A 26,526-nucleotide genomic window follows, 5' to 3' on the forward strand; every position below is an offset into this window, starting at 1 on the left:
GGCCATGTTTTTCACTTTGTTTGTGGTTTTTCTATTCATTATAACTGTATTCTCAATTTGCTTCTGACATGATAAATATAAATAAATAAATAGCCTTGTCTTTCTAGGCACCTTCTGTTTTTGACATTCAAACAACCAGCAGAAACCACTCTGTGCATGCTCAGAGGCACCCTTGCTCTTTCTCCTCTTTGCCTTCCCTTTAAACCTGCTCTTCCCTGGAATGTCAGCAACCTAGGCTTCCAAAGAACATCTCTTCTCAGCTTCAGCTGCATCCTTTGTTCCTTTTTTTGTAGCATCTCTTCCCGCTCTCTCCAGCTTTTGTGGCCTGGACTATCTTTCCCAGCATGCTCTCTCCTTGACGCGGGGAGGAGAAAGGCCACCACGTCCCTCCCCTCCTCCTTCCCCATCAGCTTTGTTAATGCCAAGGGAGGGAAAACCACACCGGAGAGAAAGATGGGGGACCAAAAGGTAAGTAAGGATGCTGATGGGGAAGGATGCTGGGGATGCAGCAATGGCTGGACCAGAGGGAGGAAAGGCTGCCATTGTCAAGAGTGACTTCTTCCTTTCAGCCGTGCTTTGGAGCCCTTCTTCCTCTCCTCCATCCCTAGGCTCCTTCTTTTTTATCCTCTGCTTTGTCATCTTCGTCCTGCTATGTTAAGGGAGGAAGGAAAAAGATAGGCCTGTCCCCTGCTTCTGAACAATTGATGGGGAGTGGAGGAGGAAGACGAGGAGAAAATACTCAGAATGGAGCGAAGGAGAGAGACCTGCAGGGTAGTCATAGCTTCAGGGTTCTGTATGCTCTTTCTGTGTTCAAATGACAACCCTCCGCACATAGAAACCCAGCATATCAAAGGATATGGCTCTTGATATGCTACTTTTCTCTGATTTAACAAATTTTGAAAATCACAGCAGGAATCTTTTGCCACATTAGCCCAGGTTGGCATTCCAGGAGTATGGCTAGATGAGAAAGCAGGTATGTGTCTGCTTTCCTTCCTTCCTTCCTTCCTTACTTACTTACTTACTTAAGTCTAGCTGTAAATTATAGAATAAACAGTGGTTCTTACAGTTGAACAGCACCAGTGCTTCCACTTCTGTAGTGATCACCCTTCTGATGGTTTTTTGAACTGAGGCTGGATGGCCATCTGTCAGGAGAGCTTTGACTGTGCCTTCCTGCCTTGTTGAACAAGGTTGCTCTGCTCTTTGGGCCCTCAATATGTTCATCCCCCCCCCCTCTTCAATTCATGTTATTAGTATCAAATTGGGTTTAATTTTTACACCCTGCCATATATGTAAGCATAGTGTACATATAAGAAAACAGAAGGAAACACCCTTGGGAGTCAAAAGCGATACATATTTCACAACTATTTTCCAATTGAATTATTGTCAATTAAATATCCTATATTCCTATGCAATATCGGTTGCGGACTTGCCATTTCAGCATGGGCTGATCCCAAGAGTGTATTGTGATTTGTCTTTTTTGATTTGTTTGTTTTGATTTAACCTTTTTTGGATTGTAAGTGTGACTGATATTATATACATTGTTTCCTCTTGTTGTAAGCCACCCCGAGTCCCCTTGAAGAGAGGGAGCGGGATATAATTACAACATTGTTGTTGTTGTTGTTACTCCTCCTTCCCCCTTCCTTCCTTTCATTTCCTTTCCTTCTCTTCCCTACCTCATTCCCTTCCTTTTCATTCTTCCTTCCTTCTTCATCCTTCTTTCCTCCCTTCATCCATCCTTCTCTCTCCTTCCTCCCTCATTTCCTTTCCCTTCCTTCCTTTTCTCCTTTCCTTTCCACCTCTTCCCTCACCCCTTCCTTCCTTCCTTCCTTCCTTCCTTCCTTCCTTCCTTCCTTCCTTCCTTCCTTCTTCATCCATCTTTCCTTCTTTCCTCCCTCCCTCCTCCTTTTCTCTCCTCCGTCCCTCCCTCCCTTCTTCCTTCTTCCCCATTTCTTCCCTTCTCCTCACTTCCTTTCTAAAATTGCTACCAAGGAGAGGCAGGTAAATAATGATGATGATGATGCAAGGAAGCTGATGAAAAAAATAGATCACATCCTCAGCCGCTGCAAGAAGATCGCACAGACAGACTACAAGCAGAGGCATAACACCATTGCTCTGATGATTCATTGGAACATGTGCCACAAATACCATCTGCCTGCAACAAAGAACTGGTGGGATCACAAGCCTGAAAAAGTTACAGAAAATGAACACGTCAAACTCCTCTGGGACTTCCAAATTCAGACAGACAGAGTTTTGGAGCACAATATTCCTGACCTCATGATCGTGTTAAAAAGTATGGATCATCGATGTTGCAATCCCAGGTGACAGCAGAATTGAAGAGAAGCAACTGGAAAAGCTGACACAATATGAGGATTTAAAGATCGAACTGCAAAGACTCTGGCGCAAGCCAGTAAAGGTGGTTCCAGTGGTGATCGGCACACTGGGTGCAATGCCTAAAGACCTTGGCCTGCACTTAAACACAACCAGCTGCAAAAGGCCGCCTTACTGGGATCTACACGCATTATTTGCCGATACATCACACAGTCCTATACACTTGGGAAGTGTCCGACATGTGACCCAATGCAACAGCCCGCAGAGTGATCTTGTCTGCTGTGGACTCATCTTGTTGCGTTTCAAATAATAATAATAATTTTATTTATTTATTATGTCAGAAGCAAGTTGAGGGTACCGTTAAAATGGATTTTAAAACTTGGCATGTTAAATGTCCTTTGACCAAAAGCTGGCCAATTGGAGTGCCTCTGGTGTCGCTGTGAGAAGGCCCTCCATTGTGCATGTAGCAGGGCTAAAGTTGCATTTTAGTCAGTGGTCTGTGGTTTCCTCTTCTCTGCACTCGCATGTCATGAACTCTGTAGCCCCATTTCTTAATATTGGCTCTGCATCTCATCGTGCGAGAGCGCAGTCTGTTCAGTACCTTCCAAGTTGCCCAGTCTTCTGTGTGCCCAGGAAGGAGTTTCTCATCTGGTCTCAGCCACTGATCAAGGTTCTGGGTTTTAACCTGCCACTTTTGGATTCTTGCTTGCTGAGGTGTTCCTGCGAGTATCTCTCTCGTATCCACTGTTTTAACATGGTGAGATGTCTTCCACACTGGGCATGCGTATTCAGCAGCAGAGTAGCAAAGCGCAAGCAAAGCGAAATGTCTTCGCTGTATCTGGTTGTGATCCCCAGGTTCTTCCAGTCAGCTTTCGTAAGATATTATTTCTAGCACCCACTTTTTGCATGTAAGTCAGAGCACAGTCCAAAGTAACTCCCAGGTATTTGGGTGTGCTGCAGTGCTCCAGCAGGATTCCTTCCCTGGTAATCCTCAGAGCTTGAAGTGCTTGTCTGTTCTTAAGATGAAAAGCACATGTCTGTGTTTTAGATGGATGAGGAATCAGCTGGTTTTCCCTGTAATACGCAGTAAGAGCACCTAAAACTTTGGAGAGCTTCTGTTCAACCATTTCAAAGCTCCCTGCTTAAGCAGTGATGGCACAATCGTCAGCATAGATGAAACTCTCTGTCCCTTCTGGCACTGGCTAGTTATTTGTGCAAATGTTACATATTGATGGAGCGAGCACGCTCCCCTGAGGCAGACCGTTCTTCTGTTTTTGTCAGGGATTGGGGCGACTGATATGATCTTATCACCTAAGACAGTGGTTCTCAACCTGGGGTCCCCAGATGTTTTGGCCTTCAACTCCCAGAAATCCTAACAGCTGGTAAACTGGCTGGGATTTCTGGGAGTTTTAGGCCAAAACATCTGGGGACCCACAGGTTGAGAACCACTCTGAGAATTTAGACCAACCTGCCTTTCTGAAGTTGAATCTTTGTTTAAATCGAACTTCCTGAGACCTTACAGTTGGGAACACTTGATATACTATTGGCCGGTGCTATGTGTTTGGTATTGGTGGTCCCACTGATTTAGTGCACTGCTGCACAAATAGGAGGTCAAGGTTATATCCTCAGTGCCATCTCCCATAGTTGTAGAATGGTGGACATGAGAGAAGCCTCCCTGCAGGATCGTAACACATCCGGGTGTCCCCTAGGCAACGTCTTCATAGATGGCTGATTCTGTCACACCAGAAGCGACTTGCGACTTGCAGCATAATGATGATGATGATGATGATGCAGGACGTTAGATTAGAATTTGGATGAGAAAAGCTGATCCTCCCAGAAATTGCTTACCCATCCATCCGTCCAGCCATCTATCATATCTATCTATCTATCTATCTATTTATTCATATCTATCTATCTATCTATCTATCTATCTATCTATCCATCCATCCATCCATCCATCCAAATATCTATCTATGTATCCAGCTATCCATCTATCTCAGCTTTTACAAAGGCATAAACTTTCATAGGACATTATTAATGTTTCAGTAGAGATCATGATTACCTCCTGCAATTTTTTTGCATATTGTTCTTGAAAACTTAAATCCACTTTTACACATAGGTTGCGCTCTCTCTCTCTCTCTCTCTCTCTCTCTCTCTCTCTCTATATATATATATATATATATACATACATATACACACACGCACATATAGAGCAACCTTTGTGTAAATTTGCACCAGCTGCGACTGTACCTCGTGAAGTCGGATCTGGCCAGGGTGGTCCATGCCTTAGTCACCTCCAGATCAGATTACTGTAATGCACTCTACGTGGGGCTGCCCTTGAAGATGGCCTGAAAATTCCAATTGGTACAACGGGCGGTAGCCAGTTTACTAACTGGCGCGACTTACAGGGAGCGGTCAACCCCCCTGTTTAAGGAACTACATTGGCTACCGTTTATTTTCCAGTCCCAATTCAAGGTGCAGGTTCTTACCTACAAAGCCCTGAACGGTTTGGGATCCGCCTACCTGAGTGACCGCATTTCTGTGTACGAACTCACACGATCTCTTTGATCATCTGGAGAGGCCCTGCTCTCACTCCCACCCCCCTCGCAGATGTGGTTGATGGGCACGAGAGAGAGGGCCTTCTCGGTGGTGGCCCCCCAACTCTGGAACTCACTTTCCAGGGATATCAGGTATGCCCCAACATTGGCAGTCTTTAGAAGGAGCCTGAAAACGTGGCTGTTCTAGTGTGCCTTCCCAGAATAAGGAAATAATTCCCAGCAAAATGTCCTCAGAATGCACTTTAACTATTGTTGAAGGCTTTCATGGCTGTAATCACTAGGTTCTTGTGGGTTTTTTTGGGCTATAGGGCCATGTTCTAGAGGCATTTCTCCTGATGTTTTGCCTGCATCTATGGCAAGCACCTCTGAGGATGCTTGCCATAGATGCAGGCGAAATGTCAGGAGAAATGCCTCTAGAACATGGCCCTATAGCCCGAAAAAACCCACAAGAACCTACTTTAACTATTCATTGGATTGCGTTCCCATCACTTCTTTTAAAACCTTCCTACTAGATATATCCTACCTTGTTCATGCCCAGCTTTTATTTTTTAATTTTAAACTATTACATTTCGCCCGGCCACAGGTTTTTAAATCCTTGTGTGTTATGATTTGTATGTGATTTATACTAATTGTATTGTTTTTTCATAGAATCATAGAATCATAGAGTTGGAAGAGACCGCATGGGCCATCCAGTCCAACCCCCCTGGTTTATTGCTTTCTTGTTTTATTGATGTGTTGTTGGGCTTGGCTTCATGTAAGCCACTCCGAATCCCTTGATAAGATGGTGGCGGGGTATAAATAAAGTAGTTATTATTATTATTATTATTATTATTATTATTATTAAGCTTTCTGGAAGATGCTCATCCTTGCACAAGCTTCTTTTTTATCCCACTTTTTAAAAAGTTGTCACATTCTCATGCACGTTCTTTTTCTTCTTTGGAATAGGACGCTCTACGTAAAATCATCACCACGCTTGCTGTGAAAAATGAAGAAATCCAGAACTTCATCTATGTCCTCAAACAGATGCTCCAGAACTTAGAGGTAATGCTCCAAATTCAGCTGACTGGATCTCGATGGTGCAAAACCACACCCTGTACGTGTTAGGGCTGTACGTAAATTGACTGTTGGGGTTTGTTCCAGATGCCCAAGGATTCTATGCTCCTTTAAAGTCTGGAATGAAAGGGGAATCACAGCATCCCTGACACAGAAACTACTAATCCCAACTGCAACCCCTCTTTGAAATTGTTCCATGATGAAAAACGGGGTATAAACTTATTAAAAGGGAGTCTCTCTCCTGGCTTCCGGGTTAACCCTGTTTTTTTGGCTTCCTTCAGGCCAATTCAGATCGGGTCCAGAAAGACTTGGAAGCTGAGTTCCAGTCGCTGTATGTTCTACTGGATGAACTGAAGGAAGGGATGGTCATGAAGATCAAGCAAGACCGGGCCAGCCGGACTTATGACCTGCAGGTAAGGGAGTGCTGTCTTCGATAAACAGCTGCCATTGTCTTGCCTCAGAAGGAGAGAAGACCAGCCAGGTATAGATTCATCATGACTTGACCTTGTGGTTGGCGAGAGGCCCTCGCTCCATGCTCCAGATGACATTGTTCTTGCCTTTGAGAGAGACACAAGCCGCCAGGCTCAGATCCATCCTGCGTTGGCTCTCCTTCCAAGGTCCTGCTGCCTTGGAGGGAGAGACAAGCAGCTTGACTCAGATCCTTCTTATTTATTTATTACTAGCTGTCCCCTGCCACACGTTGCTGTGGCCCACGTAGGTGTTCTGTGTGGGAGTTTGGCCCAATTCTATCATTGGTGGGGTTCAGAATGCTCTGTGATCGTAGGTGAACTATAAATCCCAGCAACTACAGCTACCAAATGTCAAGATTCCATTTCCCCCAAACTCCACCAGTGTTCACATTTGGGCATATTGAGTATTCGTGTAGAGTTTGGTCCAGATCCATCATTGTTTGAGTCCACAGTGATCTCTGGATGTAGGTGAACTACAACTCCAAAACCAAAGGACACTGCCCACCGAACCCTTCCAGTATTTTCTGTTGGTCGTGGGAGTTCTGTGTGCCAAGTTTGGTCCAATTCTATTGTCGGTGGGGTTCAGAATGCTCTTTGATTGTAGGTGAACTATAATCCCAGCAACTACAACTCCCAAATGACAAAATCAAATTTTTTGAGTGGAGGACATAAATTGGGTTGTTAGGTGTATCATGTCCAAATTTGGTGTGAATTCCTCCAGTGGTTTTTGAGTTCTGTGAATATCACAAACGAACATTACATTTTTATTTATATAGATTTATGTATTAAGAGCATTTCTTTCTCGTCCTTCTTGCTTCCGAAGAGGGACTCAGGACAGCTACCAGCAGGCACCATTTGGAGCCAAACAATATACAACATAAAGTACATTTAACCTACATTAAAAACACTTATAAATACATTAAAACAATACGCCATTTCATGTCATCCTCCAAATCAATCCATCGCCATCAGTTCAAACAGTCCATTAAAACCATTTTCAATCCATTGCCGCCAACTAAAAAAAACAGTCTGTTAAAACCATCTATCCTGCAAATGCTTGATCCCATAGCCAGGATTCGAGCTTTTTCCGGAAGGTCATGAGGGAGGGGGCAGATCTAATCTCGTTAGGGAGGGCGTTCCACAGCTGAGGGGCCACCACCCAGAAGGCCCTGTCTTCTTGCCTTGGAACTCCCTCCATGTCCCAACTGCCATTGCCTTGGAGGGAGAGGCAAGCAGCTTGACTCAGACCCTTCTTGCCTTGGAAGTCCCTCCATTTCCCAGCTGCCATTGCCTTTGCCTTGGAGAGAACAGTAGCCAGGCAACAGATCCATCATACATTTGGGTCTACTGCCATTGCCCTTGCCTGGGAGGGAGAGAAGAGCAGCCAGGCTCAGATCCACCGTGCTTGGTGTCATATTTAAACTGTGTTATCTATAAATATACTGGGCAATTAGTATTTGTTGGGTCTGATGAGGTCTGTAGTTTTAGCTGGCAACTCTATTAACTAAAATAACATTTCTATCTTTTTGTTTTCTGAATGGAGCCAGCCTATCCTTGGCCATTTCTTTCCTCTTTTGGCCTCTCCACTCCTCTCTTTGGTCTTTTTGGCAGAACCAGCTGGCTGCCTGCACCAAAGCTTTGGAGAGTTCCGAGGAGCTGCTGGAGACGGCCAACCAGACCTTGCAGGGAGCTGAGAACCACGATTTCAACCAGGTAAAAGCCCGAAAAAAATAATAATCAGGAAACCACACTGGCTTCCGGGTCAGGAATATGCCGAATAGCTTCTGTCGGAGTCTGAAAGACATTGGTTAGGAAAGGGGTGTCTGTAGATTAGTGTTTCTCAACCTGGGGATTGGGACCCCTGAGGGGGTTGCAAGTGGGTTTCAGGGGGATTGCCAAAGACCATCAGAAAATATATATTTCTATGGCGTTTCGGAAATTATGGCCTATATCTAGTTCTCTGAATATTTCTTTAAAGAATTCCCAACTCAGGTTGTCAAAGGCCCTTTCGGCGTCTATGGCCATTAAAGCCAGTTCTTTTTCATGATGTGGCAGAGAAGGCTGAAGATCTCTCCGCCTGTCCTTCTCTTCCTTTTTGGAAGCAGATGGCGAATCCTTCCACCAAAAGCCCTCCTCCTCTGTGATTGGCTGGCCTCTCAGAGAAGGGGAGGGCTGATCCTGAGACTCCAAGCGGGGAGGGGAGAGCAGGTGTGCTCGTGCATGGAAACATGGTGCGCATGTGCGTGCGACGGAGAGCATGTGAGGTTGGAGGGAGGCTCACGCCAGTGAGCCCTTTCAAGGCATGGGGCTTCTGTGTGGGAAGTTTGGCCCAATTCTATTGTTGGTGGGGCTCAGAACGCTCTTTGATTGTAGGTGAACTACAACTCCAAAACTCAAGGTTAATGCCCACCAAACTCTTCCAGTATTTTCTGTTGGTTGTGGGAGTTCTGTGTGCCAAGTCTGGTTTAATTCCATCGCTGGTGGGGTTCGGAATGCTCTTTGGTATAAATCCCAGCAACCACAACTCCCAAATGACAAAATCAATCCCTCCCCCCGAACCCCACCAATATTTAAAATTTGAGCCTATTGGGTACTTGTGCCAAATTTGGCCCAATGAATGAAAACACATCCTGCATATCAGATATTTACATTGCAATTCAGAACAGTAGCAAAATGACACTTATGAAGTGGCCACGAAAATAATTGTATGTGGGTGTCACCACATCATGAGGAACTATATTAAGGGAGTGTGACCTTAAGAAGATTGAGAAACACTGCTGTAGATGCTCCTTTTGATGGCTGAACTCCTTGTGACTCCTTGCCTTGATTTTTATTTCTTTTTCTTTCTGCTTTTCTCTCTTCATTCAACCACTTGGCACTGCTTCGAAGGCTGCGAAACAGATCAAGGACAGGTACGTAGCACACTTGAAAAAGGCCTCACCTTCCGTCTTTTGCATATAATCCAAGTCTTTAGGGCACACAATAAGGCAACAGTCTCCTTCCCATCCCAACCAAAAATCCAAGTAGGCAAACCCAACAGTACCTTGTTGCCTTTGCGGGCTGTTCCCTGACTCTTCTGTTCTTCTTCGCTTTGCCTCCAGCATCACCATGGCCCCTGCCTTCCGCCTGTCCCTTAAGGCCAAAGTGAGTGACAATATGAGCCACTTGATGGTTGATTTCGCACAAGAACGTCGGATGATACAATCCCTAAAGTTCCTGCCAGGTAACCAATGATATTTCAGGTCCAAATGGTGCCCACTGATGCATATAGGCAGCTCTGATTTCAATGTATTGTCGAAGCCTTTCATGGCTGGAATCACTGGGTTGCTTAAGTTTTTCGGGCTGTATGGCCATGTTCCTCATGAGCCCCCAGGTGTCATGGACATGGCCACACAGCCCAAAGAACTTACAGCAGCCCAGCTCTGATTTCCCTTGCAGTGCTGTCGTGGAGCTGTTTCCCTTTCTTTTTCTGTCAAAAACCATATTGATAAGCTAATAATGCAAAGTTTGAAACTAGGGAAAGTTGTTGAGACTTTTCGCAGTCATTCTAACTAATGCACCATTTTGCCATTGTTCCAAGTTTGACTCCCAGTTGGTTCTTCCTTTCTGTCCCAATACGGCAGATCACATCTCCCCATCATCCCTCACCAATGAGGTCATGAGTGATGGGAGTTGTAGTCTGGATGCAATCATAGTTGTTAGTTTTAACAATGAATTTGTGACTCACATCTTTCTATATTTTAATCTTTCCTCCATGTATTTGAATATGAGAATTTCATGGAAAGACGTGTTAACATGTGTATTTAATACAATGCCTATTTTGCTATTTTTTTCACTGTGTTGTGACCTGCCTCATGCCACAGGAAGAGGCCGTAAGAAATAATAATAATAATAATAATAATAATAATAATAATACCATGCCATACCAGGTGACAGTCGCATTGAGGAAAAACAACAGAAAAAACTCAGCCATTATCAAGACCTCAAAATCGAACTGCAAAGGCTCTGGCATAAACCAGCACAGGTGGTCCCAGTGGTCATCGGCACACTGGGTGGCGTGCCAAAATATCTCAACCGGCATTTGAAAACAATAAACATTGACAAATCACGATCTGTCAATTGCAAAAGGCCACCTTACTTGGTTCTGCGCGCATCATTCGAAAATACATCACACAGTCCTAGACGCTTAGGAAGTGTTCGACTTGTGATTTTATGATACGAAATCCAGCATATAGATCTCATTTGCTGTGACATACTGTGTTTTTGTGTCAGTAAAATAATAATAATAATAATAATAATTGTGATTACTATTATGACTATTATAACTATAATAATAATGATTATTTTGATTACTATTATTATTATTATTTCATCATTCCAATTTAATGTAAAGCTTTCTTCAGAACAATAAGGACTGGAATCCTGAACGTCCTACTCACCAAAGCTATCCTCTCATGAGATGTATGTTTCATTTCTGAACTTTGTAGCTGCCATTATGGATTACCACCTCACCTAATTTCTAGGAAATCTGCTTCAAAAGGCTCTGGCATAAACCAGCACAGGTGGTCCCAGTGGTCATCGGCACACTGGGTGGCGTGCCAAATCTGCTTCAAATCAGGAAAGCAGGAAATCTGCTTCAAAACAGGAGCTTTTTTGTTGAGTTCCAGGGCCAGAGAAGCAGATGGTGGAAACAGAAGAACGGCCTGCCTCAGGGGAGCGTGCTGGCTCCGTCAGTGTTTAACATTTACAGAAATGATCAGACACTGTCAGAAGGGACAGAGAGTTTCATCTGTGCTGATGATCGTGCCATCACCGCTCAAGCAGGGAGCTTTGAAATGGTTGAACAGAAGCTCTCCGAAGCTTTAGGTGCTCTTGCTGGCTATTACAGGGAAAACCAGCTGATTCCTCATCTATTTAAAATGCAGACGTGTGCTTTTCACCTTTAGAACAGACAAGCATCTTGAGCTCTGAGGATTATCTGGGAAGGAATCCCACTGGAGCATTGCAGCACACCCAAATAACTGGGAGTCACTCTGGACCGTGCTCTGACTTACAAGAAGCACTGCCTGACTACCAAGCAAAAAGTGGGTGCAAGAAATAATATCATACAAAAATTTACTGGTACAACTTGGGGATCACAACCAGATACAGTTAAGACATTTGTCCTTGCGCTTTGCTACTCTGCTGCTGAATATGCATGCCCATCTCACCATGCTAAAACAGTGGATGTGACTCTTAATGAGACATGTCGCATTATCACAAGATGTCTCCACCCTACACTATTGGAGAATTTCTACTGTTTAGCTGGTACTGCACCACTTGACATCCGTCAAGAAATCGCAGCCAATAATGAAAAGACCAAAGCATTTACATCTCCAGTCCATTCTTTGTTTGGATATCAGCCAGCACACCAATACCTTAAATCAAGGAATAGCTCCCTACGCTCTACAGAGACGGTTGCATGAATACCTCAGCCAGCGAGAGTCCAAAAGTGGCAGGCTAAAACCCGGAACCTCAATCAGTGGCTGATACTAGATGAAAAACTCCCACCTGGACACACAGAAGGTTGGGTGACTTGGAAGGCGCTGGCACCATGAGATGTAGAGCCAATCTTAAGAAATGGGGCTACAAAGTGGAGTCCACGATGCGTGAGTGTAAAGAAGAGCAAAGCCTGAGCCCTGCCACATGCACAATGGAGGATCTTCTCACAGCGACACCAGGGGCACTCGAAGTGGCCAGCTTCTGGTCAATGGAAATTTAATTTTTAATTTTGTTTGTGATTTTTCTATACATTATAACTGTATTTTCAATTCGCTTCTGACACAATAAAATAAACAAATGAATAGCTATCATTTACAGAGAAAATATTATGATGATTATTACAGTTTGGAGAACTACATTGTTGTTGTTGTCAATTTCTGCCTAGTCCCCAGCGCACCAGAGATCGACTTGGCCGAATCACTGGTAGCTGACAACTGCGTGACACTGGCCTGGAGGATGCCCGACGAGGACAGTAAGATTGACCATTATGTGCTAGAATACCGCAAGACCAACTTCGAGGGTCCACCCCGGGTGAAAGAAGACCAACCGTGGATGGTCATCGAAGGAATCAAGGAGACTGAGTACACTCTCTCCGGTGAGTCTGGGGTTTTGCATGGTGTTCATTGATGGAATGGGCTATCAAGGAGAGGCAGGTAAATAATAATAATAATAATAATAATAATAATAATAATAATAATAATACCTAGAGGCATCCAACTGTACATGCAGCATGCAGAAAGTTAGCAGAGAATTTGGATGAGAAAAGCCAATCCACCCAGAAGTTATTTATCCATCCATTCATCTATCCACCCTTCTATCCATCTATCTATCTATTCATCCATCCACCCATCCACACATCTATCCACCTATCTATCTATCCATTTATCCATCCATCCATCCATCTATCTATCCACCCAGCTATCCACCTATCTATCCACCTATCTACCTAGCTATCTATCCATCTATCCATCCATCCATCCACCCATCTATCCACCTATCTATCCATCTATCCATTCTTCCACCCACCCATCTATCCACCTGTTCATCCATCCATCCATCCATCCATCTACCTATCCATCCATCCACCCACCCACTCATCTATCCACCTATCTATCCATCTATCTATCCATCTATCTATCTATCCATCCACCCACCCATTTATCCACCTATCTATCCACCTATCCATCCATCCATCCATCCATCCATCCATCCATCCATCTATCTATCTATCTATCTATCTATCTATCTATCTATCTTTCTATCTATCTATCCATCCATATCTATCTATGGAAATGGCATTTAAATTTCCCCTTTACTAATGTCGTTTAAATGTGTTTTATAGGATGGTTATTCTTGCTTTGATTACTATTTGTTTTATACCATTTAAATGGTATTTTATTTAAATTGTATTACTTACTTATTACAGTCCAAGCCATTGAATATTTGCCTTTTGATGTCTGCGAACCACCCTGAGTCCCCATGGGGAGATGGAGTGGGATATAAATAAAGTTTTGTTGTTGTTGTATCTATTTACCTATCCATCTGTATCTATCTATCTATCCATCCATCCATCTAACTATCCTTCCATCTACATATCTCTCTTTGCATCCATCTATCCATCCATCCATCTAACTATTAATCTATCTATCTATCTGTCCGTCCATCTATCTATCTATCTATCTATCTATCTCTCTATCTCTCTATCTCTCTATCTCTCTATCTCTCTATCTATCCATGGGGTAGAACATTGCCATGGAGACATGCAAGGAGGAGCATAGCATTGCCTTGAAAATGTTTTTTGACTTCTCAGCGTCTCAGTAAAGATGGAAATGAGCTGGAGAAGGGAGTCTTGATAATTCAGTTCTTAACAGGATCCTATACTTTTCATTTCCATGTCGACAACCTATCTTTAACCCGCAGGGCTGAAATTTGACATGAAGTACATGAATTTCCGGGTCAAAGCCTGCAATAAGGCCGTGGCAGGGGAGTTCTCGGAGCCCGTCACTTTGGAAACCAGAGGTGAGGAAGAAGGTTGGGAGAAGGGCTTCTGTCAACTATAAGAAGTCCTCACCTAGTCCAACCCCCTTCAGCCATGGAGGAGGACACAATCCGATCCCTCCCGACAGATGGTCATCTAGCCTCTTTTTGGGAGTGAGACTCCACTAGACGCCCAAGCAGTCTATACTTCACTAGATTTAGAAAAGGCCTGAAAGTGCATCTAGTCCAACCCTCTTCCACCAGCCCTCCCAACCGATGGCCATCCAGCCTCAGTTGAGAAACCTCCAGAGAAGGATAATCCATTGCAAGAGACTCTCAAAAGGCATCTAGGCCAACCCCCTGTGCAGGAAGGCACAGTCAAAGCCCTCCCAACAGATCGCCATCCAGCCTCAGAGAGGGAGACTCCGTCGAGCGGCCTTCTCCGAGTTGGTCACACTTGGCTTTTCTTTGTCCTCAGCCTTCATGTTTCGCTTGGATGCCACCACCAGCCACCAGAACCTCAAGGTGGAGGACCTCAACGTAGAATGGGATGCTATGGGCGGAAAAGTGCAGGACATCAAGGCCCGGGAAAAGGACGGCAAAGGCCGCACTGCCTCTCCAGTGAACTCTCCTGCCAGGTATGAGAGCCGTGTTTCCATAGGACACCTTGAGGTCTTGTTTTCTGCTGCATCACAAGGAGTGGCGGGTTCAGATTGCAGGGAAAGAGTCTTGGTGCTTTTCCTCCCAGTCTCCTCTTTCTCCCTTCAGGTGTGTGCAGTCCCCGAAAAGAATGCTGACGGGACGTGGTGGAAGAGACCGCTTCACTGCCGAATCTTATACGGTCTTGGGTGAGACTCGTGGATTTCCTCAAACATAGGGTTGCTGGCGCCTGGTGTTTACTAGTACAGGCAGTCCTGGAGTTACAAACATTTGAATGACAAACGACTCCTAGTTAAGAACGGGGATGAGACAACAGGAAGTGAGAGAAATCTTCCCCTCCGAATGAAGGAAGAGTTATTTTCATGGGGAAAAGGTGTCACTACCGAAACTTTGTCTCCAATCCTTGTTTCCACAACAAGCCACACTTTTCAATATCCAGAAGGTTAAGGGAAATCTACCGAACAGGGTCAGAAACAAACACCGCAGGTGCCATATATATGTGTGTGTGTGTGTGTATACACACATACATACACACACACACACACACACATACATACGTACACACGCACACACGCACACACCAGCTTGGGTACCAGGCGTTGCCTGGGTTATTTGAAAAAGTCCATTTTTAATTGTACAAAATGCATAAGGTTGTGGGTGAACTACTGTTCTGTCGCGTGCTGAGCCTGTAAAGAATTTCCTTTAGAACAGGACGTGCAACCTTTGCCCAGCGGGAAGCCAGGGGGCCCAAAGAGAAGTTCTCAGAGGTTTTCCACCACAAATGACCTTTAGATGGCTTGTGAAGTATAACCAAGTTTTTTATTAATGAACAATCAAACAGAAACTTCTCTTGTCTTCAATAAAGCTAAACAAATGCTTCCAGGCTTTATGCAACTGGTGACTTCCTAATCTTGCCCACGAAGGACAGGCAACAGTCTTCAATAACTTCTTCTTTACTTTAAATGAAAATCCCCTTTTTAACTTCTCTCAGGCTGACTGTAATCTAACCATTACTGATGTGGGCTCCGCTACCGGGTCAAACTGCATCTCGAAGCACCGAGTGGACCTACCAGTAAAGGCTTAGATATTCTCCAGCTGGAGTTCTTTGGTCTTTAGGGCTGTTTTCCTGTAAATCTTTGGAGACTCTTAAGACTGTTTCCCCCCGGAAAGTCTTGGGTGCTCTTAAGACTGTTCTCCCCCGGAAAGTCTTAAGGGTTGAAGCTTTTGTACAGGGGAAGCTTGCACACGTCCTGTACATTAGCTTTCCTTGCTGAGACTAACTAAAAAATGGCTCCCTTTCCTTCCCAATTGCCCTGAGCAAGTCGCGGGACCAAAACTTAACGATGATGGGCAGGTGACTTGCCCTATGACTGAAACCAAAGGAAGCTACCTATCTGCAGAGTCCCTGAAACCTAGGACTGCAAACAAACATTTAATACAAAGCAAATAAAGTTGGAGCTCCTGGTACAGCCGTACCAGCACAACTACAACTCACATAATGCCAGGTTAACCCCCTGAAACTCCATCAGTACTTAAAGTTTGTGATGGGCAAGTTTGCTCTGGATGCATCATGGGTGGGGTTCAGTATGCTTCCTGACTGTAGGGTAAACTACACCTCCCACTATGATGAGTCAATCCCCTCAAAGCCCTCCAGTAGGTTGAGTTAGTAATGGGGGTTCTGTGTGCCAAGTATGGTCCAGGTCCAACATTTGTGGAAGTTGCAGTTTCTCTGGTTGTGGGTGGACTACAACTTCCAGAAAGGAAGGTCAGTTCCCTGCAAACCCCTCCAGTAATCTAATTTCAACATATCAGATCTGTGTGCCAAGTTTGGTCCAGATCCAGCAGTGTTTGTGTTCACAGTGCTCTCTGGATGTTGGTGAACTGCAGTTCCCTCAAATCAAGGTGAATTTCTGTCACCCGTTCTTATCTCAGTTTCTTCGACCTTTAAACGAAAGCAGCTCTTCTACTTTATTTACAACTATGTACAGCACATTCTCTGTACATGTCTGCACTTAATCACATCATGGCACAGAGTACAGAGCACGTTGTCTGTGCTGTCACGCGCTGGGCCTGTGAAAGAGTCTGTAGACAGGACGTGTTTTCTGAATGCCCAACGGGACGCCAGGGGTGCCTCGGCTGAGAGGCCCTTCGGATTTCCCCACACAAAGTTCTTTTAAAGACTTAGAAAGTTCGACAAAGTTTTTATTGTTGCTTAAATCTTCAATAAATCAAACAAATACTTCAAGACTTTGAATAAACTGGTGACTTGCTTAAATCTTGTCCACAAGGGACAGGCAACTTTCTTCATAAACTGTTTCTTCCTTCTACAAGGGAAATCCTGGACCCCTCCCAAGGCAATCTGACTTAAGCTCTGCTGGCATGGGCCCCTATACCCGGTCCAAATTGCGTTATGGCTGCCGCGAGTGGTCCTTACCAAACAGAGTCCTTTAGTAGATTTCCAAGAGGAAAGAAGGCTTTCAATTCCCAGCGAAGGCTGACTGTAGAACAGTGGAGCTGTATTTCTCCAGCAAAGAGCTGGCTGTAGAGTTGTGGAACTAAATTCCCCAACAAAGGCTATGCTGTAGTTCTCTGTAGAGCTGTGGGACTGGATCCCCCCAGCAAAGCTGTAAAAGAACAAGCTTTCTACAAGTGGAACTGATTCACATCCTGTATGAAAGGCTTCTCTGTGTGGACTGAACTAGAGGTCCCCTTTTTCCCTCCTTAACCCAGAAAAAGGGGCAGAACTAAATAACATAACTGATAACTGATGGGTCATTGGCCCGATGATTGCAAACCAAGGGAAGCCACCTTATTGCAAAATGCATGAAACTTTGGAATACATGCAAACACTCAATAGAAAGGAAAAGAAGTTGGAGCTCCTGGTACAGCCGTACCAGCACATTGTCTTTCTTTTCCAGCTTGTATAGGAAACTCCAAATATAGCCCTCTATAAATTTTACACACCTTCATTGTTTTAACCCAGTGCTTCTCAACTTGGGGCTCGGGATCTCGTGGGGGGGTCACGAGAGTTGTCAGAGGGGTCACAAAAGACCATCCGAAAACGCAGTATTTGTAGGTGAACTATAAATCCCAGCAACTACAATTCCCAAATGTCAAGGTCTACTTTTTCAAAACTCCACCAGTGTTCACATTGGGGCATATTGAGTATTCGTGGCAAGTTTGGTCTAGATTCATCATTGTTTGAGTCCACAGTGCTCTCTGGATGTAGGTGAACTACAACTCCAAAACTCAAGGCCCACCAAACCCTTCCATTATTTTCTGTTGGTCATGGGAGTTCTATGTGCCAAGTTTGGTTCAATTCCATCATTGGTGGAGTTTGGAATGTTATTTGATTGTAGGTGAACTATAAATCCCATCTCCTAAATGACAAAATCAACCCTCCCCCAACATCATTCAAATGTCGGCGTATCAGATATTTGTGCCAAATTGGTCCAGTGAATGAAAATACATCCTGCATGTCAGATATTTACATTACAATTCCTAACAGTAGCAAAATTACAGTTGTGAAGTAGCAACAAAAATAATTTTATGGTTGGGGGTCACCACAACATGAGAAACTGTATCAAGGGGTCATGGCAATAGGAAGGTTGAGAAACCCTGGGCTAAGAGAATGCTAACTAATAAGGAATCCTAGACAATGCTAACCAATACGGCACTCCAGCTAACCAACAAAGAATCTCCACCACTAACTAACTGGTCACTAGCCAATCAGGGAAACTGTGGTATTTGGGAATGGTGGGGAGATGCTGACTATGAAATTCTCCCTCCCAGCCTCTTTCCCACTCCATTTGCCTTCCTATCTGCTGCAGGAGACACCCTGATCGATGACGGGGAGCACTACTGGGAAGTGCGCTATGACCGTGACAGCAAAGCCTTCGCAATTGGGGTGGCCTACCGATCGCTTGGCAAGTTTGACCAGCTGGGAAAGACCCCTTCTTCCTGGTGTCTCCACCTCAACAACTGGCTTCAAGTCAGCTTCACGGCCAAACACAACAACAAAGCCAAAATACTAGAAGTCCCAGTTCCAGATATCATTGGTGTCTACTGCAATTTCCATGAAGGCAAGTCTCCTTAGTGCTTAGGAAAATGACAATTCACAGGATGCTGTAACCTGTTGCCATGGCAGTTGAGGCAAATTCATAGGGTCAGAATTGTGGGTAGGTTTTCCATGCTCATTCCACAGATATATAAACCCATTTTCCTAGTTCCAACAGACCTCACTACCTCTGAGGATGCTTTCCATAGATGCAGGCGAAACATCAGGAGAGAATGCCTCTAGAACATGGCCATATAGCCTGAAAAAACCTACAACCCAAATGCCCATTTTCCCTTATGTATATGCTTTTTGTAAATAAACTGCTGTAGTTAGTTACTCCTGGACTCTGTGTGGTGCTGGGTGGAAAGGTGTTCCCAGCCTAGTGGGTGACACTCTATCTCATTATTTTTCTCATGTTGTCTGCTTCCAGGTTTCCTGTCGTTCTACAATGCTAAAACCAAGCAGCTGCTCCATACATTTCGAGCCAAATTCACCCAGCCAGTTCTCCCAGCCTTCATGGTAAGGGTTTTTTTTGGAGTAGATGAAACAAAATCTCAAGTCCTTCTGACTGTCAAAGCAAAAGCAGGGTAAAGCTGAAGCTGAAGGAAAGGTAGCACAGCATAGGTAAAGAGGCATCACAAGAATATCTGGCCACTCTCAATGAATTCAAATCTCCTCGGGCCAGATAATGAGTTTTAAAGAATATAATAATGTGGTAAATGTGTAAGTGTATTATGTCATGTTTATTTAAGTTGATAATTTATAATTTTATTGAGTTTGTTTTGGACTTGTTATATGTTATTCTTAGCATATAATAACAATAACAACAACAACAACAACAACAACAACAACAACAACATACTTTATTCTGTTCTAGCTCCCCGAGGGGACTCAGGGCGAATTACAGAACACATATACATCATTAACAAGGACAGATAATACATATACAGAGGTAAAGGCTTTTCCCATCTTTTCCCATTTCCAGCATCTTGAGGCTGTGCTTGACTCTGGCCACGGGGAGGCGCCATCACACCGTCTTCCATGCTGAGGAGCCTTTGTCATCCATAGATGTCCTCCAGATTGGATAACCCATGTCCTTATGTGTGCCTTTTATTACCTCCCTGCTTTAAAGCGGTACCTATTTATCTACTCACATTTCTGTTTCAGTCTGCTGGGTGAGCAGGAGCTGGGGCTGATGGCAGGAACTCACCCCAACACAGGCTTGAACTGCCAACCTTTTGATCAGCAGGATTTTCTGCAGCATAGTGGTTTAACCCACTGTGCTAAGCCCGGCCACTATTTGGCACTATGTTTTATTTTGTTGTAAGCCGCCCTGAGTCCCTCCAGGGAGATAGAGCTGGCTATAAATAAAACATTATTATTATTATTACTGCCCCCTGGTGTTGCAGCAGGTTAAGCTGCTGAACTTGCTGACTGAAAGGTTGGTGGTCCGAATCCGGGGAGTGGGGTGAGCTCCTGTAGTTAGCTCCAGCTTCTGCCAATCTAGCAATTCAAAAATATGCAAATGTGATTAGATCAATAGGTACAGCTTCTGTGGGAAGGTAACGGCACTCCATGTAGTCATGCTGGCCACATGTCCTTGGAGATGTCTATGGACAACGCTGGCTCTTTGGCTTAGAAATGGAGTTGAGTACCACTCCTCATAGTCGGACAAAACAAGACCTAATGTGAGGGGAAACCTTTACCTTTATCTTATTATGGAGCAGAGGCAATACAGCACAGTATAGGTAAAGAGGCAATACAGTAATATCTGGTTAATATTCAAATGCATTCAAGTCTTCCAGGCTACTTGAATTACATCCAAGAGTATTAAAACTAAGAGTATGATGAAGCAATGCAATTCTAGACTGTGCCAACAGTGTCTAGAGATTGGGAAGTAATAATATTTGTAGTCACCGATCAATAGTGGCGGATCATGGGAACTGTAGTCTCAAAAGTGCAGGGCTTTAGCACAGTGGGTTAATCTGCTAGCTGCAGAATATCATGCTGATCAAGAGGTTGGCAGTTCAAGCCCGAGTTGCAGTGAGCTCCCAACCGTCAGCCTAGCTTCTGCTAGTTCGAAAAAAAGTAATATGAGTAGATAAATAGGTACCGCTTTGGCGGGGAGATAATAAAAGACACCCATGCGGACATGCTAGCAATTCAATCAGGAGAGTGTCTAAAGACAACAAAGCTCTTTAGCATGGAAGATGGAGCCACAGCACACACTCTCCCATGGACGGAGTCGAGCAATGCCTCCAGATGTTAGAGATGGAAAACAATGGGAAGCCTTTACCTCTTTTATGTATTGTCTGTCTGTGTTATTGTATAACAGCATTTAATGTTTTCCTTATATGTGTACTGTAATCCGCCCTGAGTCCCTTCAGGAAGATAGAACAGAATATAAACAAAGTACAGTAGAGTCTTGCTTATCCGATCTTCGCTTATCCGATATTCTGACTTATCCGACGCTCTTATCCAACGCCCCCCTTTTCCTCCAGCATTTCCCCTTCAATTAAAGGAGTGCTCCCCAATTCTCTCTCCATTCCCAATAAGTGAGAAAGGCAAGACAAGGAAGAGGAGGAGGGAGCAAAGGGGGAAAAGAGGCTTATGGATCCGGATGGATTCCTGGCGGTTTTGGGGGGGTTTCCCGCCACCTCAGTAGGTGATCATTTTGATGCCCTGGTCACTCTCTGGAATGGGGAGATGACTAGAGCAATAGACACGATTGCTCTAGAACGTCCCCTCTCAAGTAGCCGAGCTAAACCACCTCCTTGGTTCAACGAGGCAGCGATGAAGCGAAGGAAGAGAGAACTAGAGAGCATGCGGTGTTCGGATCCGAGTGAGCCAAATCGAACATGGCTTGTTGCCTTTCTAAGGGCATATGCCATGGCAATAAAGGCCACAAAGAAATATTTCTTTGTGGTCAATATTGCATCTGCAAAGAACCGTCTGGCAGAGCTATTTCGAGTTGTCAGAGGCCTTTTAAATCCCACCATCCAGGATGGGAGCCCTGACAACTCGGCACCCCGCTGTGAAGCTTTTTGCTCAGTTCTTTGCAGACAAAGTTGCTTTGATCCGTTGTGGTCTGGACACCATGTTAACGGCAATCTCTGAGGATGCAGCTGGAGCACCTGCTTCTTCGATTTTGATGGATTCATTTGATGGATTCATTGGACAAGATACTTGGAGGAATGAGGCCAACCACATGCGTCCTAGACCCCTGCCCGTCCTGGCTTTTAAAGAAGGCCAGAGGGGGATTGGCCGAGTGGGTAAAGGTGGTGGTTAATGCCTCCCTTCAAGAAGGCAATATTCCGGTGAGCTTAAAACAAGCTATAATAAAACCACTGTTGAAAAAACCATCACTGAACCCCCACTCAATTCAACAACTATCAGCCAGTTTCCAATCTCCCCTTTTTGGGCAAAGTCCTGGAACGTGTGATGGCTTCACAACTCCAGGTATTCTTGGAACACATGGATTATCTGGATCCAGCACAGTCTGGCTTTAGACCGGGGCATAGAACCGAGACAGTCTTGGTTGCTTTAGTTGATGATCTACGCTAGGAGCTAGACAGGGGAGTGTGTCCCTGTTGGTTCTGCTGGACCTCTCAGTGGCCTTCGATACCATCGACCATGGTATCCTTCTGGGACGCCTCGCAGGAATGGGCCTTGGAGGTACTACTTTGCAGTGGGTCCGGTCCTTCCTAGAGGGACGATCTCAGAAGGTGTTATTGGGAGACTCCTGCTCAACTCCACAACCATTGTCTTGTGGGGTTCCTCAGGGTTCAATGCTGTCTCCCATGTTGTTTAACATCTACATGAAGCCGCTGGGGGGGATCATCCAGAGTTTCGGGGTGCGGTGTCATCTGTATGCGGATGATGTCCAACTCTGTCACTCCTTCTCACCTGCTACTAAGGAGGCTGTTCGGGTCCTGAACTGGTGCTTGGCCGCTGTAACGGTCTGGATGAGGGTGAACAAATTGAAATTGAATCCAGACAAGGCAAAGGTACTCCTGGTCAGTCGTAAGGTCGGACAGGGCATAGGGTTACAGCCTGTGTTGGATGGGGTTACACTCCCCCTGAAAACGCAGGTTCGCAGCTTGGGTGTGATCCTGGACTCATAGCTGAACCTAGAACCCCAGGTTTCAGCAGTGATCAGGGGAGCATTTGCACAGTTAAAACTTGTGCACCAGCCACGCCCATACCTTGGGAAGTCTGACTTGGCCACGGTGGTCCACGCTCTGGTTACATCCCATATAGACTACTGCAACGCTCTCTACGTGGGATTGCCTTTGAAGACTGTCCAGAAGCTTCAAATAGTCCAACGGACGGCAGCCAGGTTACTAACAGGAGTGACGCTCAGGGAGCATGCCCGGTAGGTCCACTGGCTGCCAGTTTGCTACCAGGCACAATTCAAAGTGCTGGCTTTAGCCTATAAAGCCCTAAACAGTTCTGGCCCAACTTACCTGTCCGAGCGATTCTTCTGCTATGAACCAAGTAGGACGTTAAGATCGTCTGAGGAGGCCCTGCTCTCAGTCCCGCCTGCATCACAAGTATGTCTGGCGGGAACGAAAGGCAGGGCTTTCTCAATGGTGGCCCCTCAGCTGTGGAACACCCTTCCTACAGATATTAGATCGGCCCCCTCCCTGTTAGCATTTCGGAAGAAAGTGAAGACCTGGTTGTTCGAGCAGGCATTTGAAAAAGCAGTGTAATGAATATAGGAATATGGAACAATTGGATGATGAAACTGGATCTTGATTCTAACTATGAGACGTTAATGAGATATTTTATTGATGTATAATGATTGTTTATTATGCTACTTTTTAAATTGTTTTTAACTGTTTTATGATGTTTTGAGCATTTAATTTTGCTACTGTTAATTGCTTTGAGTCACCCGAGGGCTGAGAAAAGCGGTATACAAATATAGTAAATAAAAATAAATAAAGAGGCAGGATCAGAAGCGGAGACGTCCTCCCTCCTTTCCTCTGTGATTTCCACGCTCCTCATTCACATCTTGGCACTTCCTGCTGGGCTCTCTAACCCCGAGGCGTTGCCTTGCCTTAACTCTTTGAGTCCCTGTTGTTAGTATTCTAGGTGTCTAGTGCCGCGTCGGATGGATAACAGTAGGAGACTCCATATTATCCGACATTTTTGTTCATCCGATGTTCTGCCGGCCCATTTATGTCAGATAAGCGAGACTCTACTGTATATAACTATTATTATTATTGAAACACCAGGGATATATGGAAACAGTGTAAGAAAAAGATGAGGATGGGGAGCTGCCTTATTCTCTAGCTCCCATCAGCATGCTAAGGGACAATGGGAGTTGTAGTCCAAACGATACGGAAAGTCAAAGATCTGTGAGAGCTCTTTGCCAACCTTCTGTTCTCTTTCGATTAGGTTTGGTGCGGCAGCTTCCATGTCTACTCCGGGTTGCAAGTCCCCAGCGCCGTCAAATGCCTTCAGAAGCGCAACAGCGCCACCAGCAGTTCCAACGCCAGCTTATCGTAGAACTGCGCCGTTATCGCACGATCACGAGCCTCTCTCCTTAAGCGGAATGGCCAACCTTACCAACAAATTACAACACCAGTATTATTTTTTCTTAGCACAAGGATTATTTTCTCACCTCCTGGTTCTCATGTTGACCCATAAACTTGCCCAGAATGGGCTCACTATGAATGTATTTTATTTTCCTCTGTCCTCGATTGTAAAAGAGAGAGGGAGAGAAAGTCCCCTGCTGTTATCCATCGCAAGGGTCTTTCTCCCAAATCTCCCACTTTTGTTTGCCTTCAACTAACCTCGGCTGGAAAAAAAAGACTGCAACCTGTGCCGAGCGTTCACTCCATGGCTCGTCTCGTTCTGTTGTCCACTTTGCTCTCGTTTTATATCTGTCGATTCAGATTGTACAGCTCACAGGATGCCAAACAGTGCAATGTTCTCATTTGCCATGGTTGAAGTTCTATTCTTTAGGGGAAATTCCTCCAAAGGGGTCGGGGAATATGTCCCAATGAGGACGGGCCATTGGAAATAATAGGACTAGTGGTCACAGAGGGTGGGAATGGGATGGATACGCTGAAAATTTTAAAATAGGGACATGCCGCACTGCACAGCTTTGTTGCTTGGTCTCACTGTCGGAGGGTATGTCTCATTTCACAAAGGAACCGCTGGCTTCCCCAGTGGATTCTGGGAGTTGCAGTCCAAAAAGAGTCACTTTTCCTTGGCATACTGTGAGCTGCTTGTATAGTTTGTTTGCAATGTCCTTGTTTATTTTGATGTCTCACCACACAACCAGCTTCTGGCCTTAACAATAAATGGTAGACTTCTGCATAACCCACCAAACTGTCTCTGCTTGTCTGGGAATGGGGGACTCCCCGCCACAAGGCGAAACAACGACTTTAAATAGATTTTTAAGCAAAAATAAAAGGAAGCAAACATTATTATTATTATTATTATTATTATTATTATTATTATTAAAATCCCTTTCTCTCTTGATCAGGATCCAAAGGAAGGTGCTCAACTACAGACTTTGGAACTTATTTATTGCTCTGTTATTTTCAGATTGACTTGTGGAGACCCGTATGCAAATCTATCCAAGGGGAGTGTGCTTGCTCCATCAATGTTTAACATTTACACAAATGATCAGCCACTGCCAGAAGGGACAGAGAGTGTCATCGATGCTGACAATCGTGCCATAACCGCTCAAGCAGGGAGCTTTGAAATGGTTGGACAGAAGCTCTCTGAAGCTTTAGGTGCTCTTCCTGCCTATTACAGGGAAAACCAGCGGAATCCTTATCCATCTAAAATGTAGACGTGTTCTTTTCATCGTTAAAATAGACAAGCTCTGAGGATTACCTGGGAAGTAATCCCACTGGAGCATTGCAGCACACTCAGATTACTGGGAGTCACTCTGGGCTGTGTTTTGACTTACAAGAAGCACTGCTTGAATACCAAACAAAAATTGGATGCTAGAAATAATATCATACAAAAGCTGACTGGCACAACCTAGGGATCACAAACAGATACAGTGAAGACATCTGCCCTTGCGCTTTGCTCCTCTACTGCTGAGTACACATGCCCACTATGGAATATATATCACCACATTAAAATGATGGCTGTGGCTCTTAATGAGACATGTCGCATTATCATAGGATGTCTACGCCCTACTCCACTGGAGAAATTATACTGTTTTGCTGGTATTGCACCACCTGATATCCACCAGAAAGTAGCAGCCAAGAATGAAAGGACCAAGGCAGTGACATCTCTGGCCCATCCTCTGTTCGGAAATCAGCCATCACGCTAATGCCTTAAATCAAGAAATAGCTTCCTAAGATCTACAGAGATACTTGAAGGAACACCTCAGCAAGTGAGAGTCCAAAAGTGGCAGGTTAAAACCCAGAACCTCAATCCATGGCTGATACCAAATGAGAAACTCCCTCCTGGGCACACAGAAGGCTGGGTGACTTAGAAGATAATGAACAGACTGCTCTCTGGCAAAATGAGATGCAGAGCCAACCTTAAGAAATAGGGCTGCAAAGTGGAGCCCATGACATGTGAGAGTGGAGAAGAGCAAACCACAGACCACCTATTACAATGCAACTGAGCCCTGCCACATGCACAATGGAGGACCTTCTCACAGTGACACCAGAGGCACTCCAAGTGGCCAGCTTCTGGTCAAAGGTCATTTAGTATAATGCCAAGTTTTGAACTTGGTTTGTGGGGTTTTTTATACATTATAACTATATTCTCAATTTGCTTCTGACATGGTAAATAGATTGGGAAGATTTATACCAAAGGCATTTGTTTTTGCCTTCCTCTGAGGCTGAGAGAGTGCAATTACATGAGTTTTATACCATGTCTCTGAATATTTTGATGTGCGTCTTCC

The 26,526-nt window shown here is 44.7% G+C and overlaps 1 protein-coding gene across 1 annotated transcript; it reads left to right on the forward strand.

Moving 5' to 3' along the window:
- The first annotated feature begins 334 nt into the window (after positions 1 to 334).
- FSD1 (fibronectin type III and SPRY domain containing 1) lies at positions 335 to 24,974 on the forward strand. Its single transcript, XM_060784949.2, has 13 exons — positions 335 to 468; positions 5,832 to 5,927; positions 6,221 to 6,352; positions 8,021 to 8,122; positions 9,299 to 9,321; positions 9,511 to 9,632; positions 12,336 to 12,545; positions 13,871 to 13,969; positions 14,406 to 14,565; positions 14,696 to 14,775; positions 18,418 to 18,669; positions 19,075 to 19,163; positions 24,045 to 24,974. The coding sequence occupies exons 1-13, from the start codon at positions 454 to 456 to the stop codon at positions 24,153 to 24,155; spliced, it is 1,491 nt and encodes a 496-aa protein (XP_060640932.2). The 5' UTR covers positions 335 to 453; the 3' UTR covers positions 24,156 to 24,974.
- The last annotated feature ends 1,552 nt before the right edge of the window (positions 24,975 to 26,526 follow it).

The sequence above is a fragment of the Anolis sagrei genome, chromosome X (assembly GCF_037176765.1).
Source record: "Anolis sagrei isolate rAnoSag1 chromosome X, rAnoSag1.mat, whole genome shotgun sequence".
Taxonomy (NCBI): domain Eukaryota; kingdom Metazoa; phylum Chordata; class Lepidosauria; order Squamata; family Dactyloidae; genus Anolis; species Anolis sagrei.